At 39.5% G+C, this 3300-nt stretch overlaps 1 protein-coding gene across 1 annotated transcript; it reads right to left on the bottom strand.

Annotated features, from left to right (window-relative positions):
- Window positions 1-247: 247 nt before the first annotated feature.
- LOC105019766 (Sin3A-associated protein, 18kDa) lies at window positions 248-2218 on the bottom strand. Its single transcript, NM_001303923.1, is given in 4 exon segments — window positions 248-668; window positions 1415-1537; window positions 1656-1765; window positions 2045-2218. Coding segments are annotated over 4 exon segments (471 nt in total). The 5' UTR covers window positions 2117-2218; the 3' UTR covers window positions 248-502.
- Window positions 2219-3300: the final 1082 nt, after the last annotated feature.

Here is a 3300-nt window from a genome sequence, read left to right as displayed (position 1 = left end):
CACAAACAAAAACAATTTCAAAGTCATGTCTTTGAAAAGGGATGAACTGGGTTGAGAAAAAAAGTCCCCAGACGGTTGCCTCTGTTAGTGGGAGTTGGTCTAGACTGGGTTATCAGTATTTGTTTATTAATACTGCCCCCTAGAGAAAGCATAACAGCATTGCAGCACCTAAAACCACATCAGGTATCATTCAAATGCCCTTATTGTATACATGGTACTGCTGTAGAAAAGAACGACAGATTTTGTTAAAGGCTACTTTATTACACATTATCCACGCAGAGAGACAATCTTAAAAGGGTTCCATACGTTGTCTGATAAAAATATCACCTATAAGATAAAAAATACAAAAATGATGCATATGGGTGCAGTAGAATCTGGAGGATGGTGCTATGGAAAGTCAGTCTCCTGAGTGAAAGTAAGACTCAAAGTCAGTGTGTTCCAAAAAGGCTTTTTGTATGTTTAGAGGTTGTCTTGTTTGGTTGAATGTTGTGTGTGTCTGGGTTCAGAAGGGCCTCCCCATTCCCATGCGCGGGTTTTGTGGCGGGGCTCTGTTGGGCGGTGTGATGGCTATGTCGAGGTAGTCCCCTATCTGGAAACGCTGTGACTGTAGCGTCATGGAGTCATTCTCCCCCTTCCTGCCTGACACGGTGTTGCCGATGTCTTTCACTCTGTAACCATAGAGACCGGGGGTGAGACAACCCTACTTCCACAACAAAATCAATAATCAACAATGATTTGTTTCTTTTAAAAAGGTGAACATATTTAACTAATTGAACTAATCCACTTAGCATCATGCCTTGATTAAAGGAACAATTAATGAAGCGCAAAGCAAGCATCAACTACCTCTAATGTTTTGATCCCAGAGAATCCACCATGTCCATGATGTTCTGACACCATTATATAACTGAGTTGTGGTGTCAGCCTCACGATTATAGTTAGAATTGGCAAGTACAGTAACATTCCATGATAAGACATTTCACAATAAATGTGCAGAACACTTGTAGCCAGCAGTGACTTCACGCAGTATGTTAACCGCAACACTCAAGAGTGTTTTCAATAGACCGTTCTGATATAATGGGGCAGGTTTAAGTTGCAGAGCAGTGCCCAGGAAAGTTTGCTGCCGCAGACCGGAATTGGAACATTGACATCCATTTTGCTTTTGATTTGAAAGGACAGCATCAAAACACAGGGATTTAATACATTATTGAGCAATGTTCGACAATGTAAACAACGCCCAATGTATCACAGCCATCCACCCATAATGACTTCTTTGTCACAATGTGAATCTAAACAGATAAAGCAATGCATCCACACTCAACTACAAAGCTGTTGCTAGCATATGCGATAAGACTGCCATTACATTAATGAATTAAAGAAAAGTTCTAATAATTGGGCTCCAGTGTAGAATACTAACCTGTAACCATTTCTTTGGGGGTCGGGATAAACAATGGCAAAGCCAAAGTGTGTTCCTTTTTTCCGAGATTCAGGGTACACCTCCTTCACAAGGCTGGTCAGCTCCTTCAGCGAGGCATCCATCCTTTAACAGAAAAACACATCAGCTATTTCATAACGATACTATAAATTGTTGCCAAGGTACCCCGTATAATATACATGACACGAATGCAAGAACGATCATATCTATTATATTTTCTTACCATGTGTAGATTTGAAGCTCACTGGAAGGGACTTGTCCTCGGGCAAATTCATCGACTCGGTGATGCCTGCCAGTGTTTGTCGTAAATACCCGCAGCAAAAGGGGGCACGTCTGTAGAAACACACAAAATTAGACAGCTTGTTAAGTAGCTTCGTGTCTAACCTCGACGAAAATGTGACAGTAAAAATAATATGAAACTTACAGCTATATGGGTTTAGTTTGCAGTTGGAGTAACTTACACAGCTCAACGCAAGGTCTCTAACAACGACTGAGTTCGTAAGCTAGCTAGCTACCACAGTAACTTGATGCTAGTTACAGTACCGTACTGCAGCTAATATTGCTGGTTTATAAACCACGTGAATGAAACGAATATAAAGTGCTTATAGCTACCTTTTCCCGGTCTATAGGCTTTTCTGTGACCTTTCGAATTTCTTCTTGTGTAACTCTTGATTCCAAAGCCATTATAACAAATATTTAAATGAATGAAAACGTTTTGGTCCCTGTAGAAAATGTGCAAAACACGGAGCCAAATCGTTGTTTCCGTTTCCGCCTTCATGACGCACCACGATGATGACGTTTAACATTAACAATTGTTTAATAAAATGTCAAAAAAAAATACAGTTCGTTTTATTTTACAAAAACTTTTTACATTACAACCATTTCATCTTAGAAAGCCCATTAAATATATTTTAAGATAACATTTCAAGTTAATGGTTGTATCTCTATTCATCTGTCAACAGATGGCGTAACACAATTAGCAATTTTTCGAGGATGCATATAAGTCTACATATTAAAATAAATGGAATATGCCGCATTAAAAGGAATTAAAATTTTACAAATGAAATAATCGACACGTATTCACGTGATAAAGGTCTGAAATGTATCTTGTCAAATACAAGTTATTTGGACGGTATAACACTGAAGAAATGACACTTTGCTACTATGTAAAGTAGTGAGTGTACAGCTTGTATAACAGTGTAAATTTGCTGTCCCCTCAAAATAACTCAACACACAGCCATGACTGTCTAAACCACAGGCAACAAAAGTGAGTACACCCAAGTGAAAATGTCCAAATAGGGGCCAAAGTGTCAATATTTTGTGTGGCCACCATTATTTTCCAGCACTGTCTTAACCCTCTTGGGCATGGAGTTCACCAGAGCTTCACAGGTTGCTACTGGAGTCCTCTTCCACTCCTCCATGACGACATCACGAAGCTGGTGGATGTTAGAGACCTTGCGTTCCTCCACCTTCCGTTTGAGGATGCCCCACAAATGCTTAATAGGGTTCTGGAGGTCTGGAGACATGCTTGGCCAGTCCATCACCTTTACCCTCAGCTTCTTTAGCAAGGCAGTTGTCGTCTTGGAGGTGTGTTTGAGATTTACTTTCTTACAGAGTACACTGTATGGACAAAACCATAATATGTATGATATTTTTCAGCAAACTGCAAAAACGTAATTCCAATTACATTTCTACTGTATGATGTAGGCATTATGTCTCTTGGTGTGACATTGGGCTGCATTAGGGAGCTTATAGTCTCTGAACATATAAACAAATATTTAGGAGGGAATATATATTTTGTATGGTCATACATTCTTTAGTCAATGAGCAACTCCCATTGCAATTTGCCTTTTGGAATAATGACTTGG

Source organism: Esox lucius, chromosome 22 (genome assembly GCF_011004845.1).
Source record: "Esox lucius isolate fEsoLuc1 chromosome 22, fEsoLuc1.pri, whole genome shotgun sequence".
Classification (NCBI taxonomy): Eukaryota; Metazoa; Chordata; class Actinopteri; order Esociformes; family Esocidae; genus Esox; species Esox lucius.
This window is presented reverse-complemented; position numbering and strand designations above follow the sequence as displayed.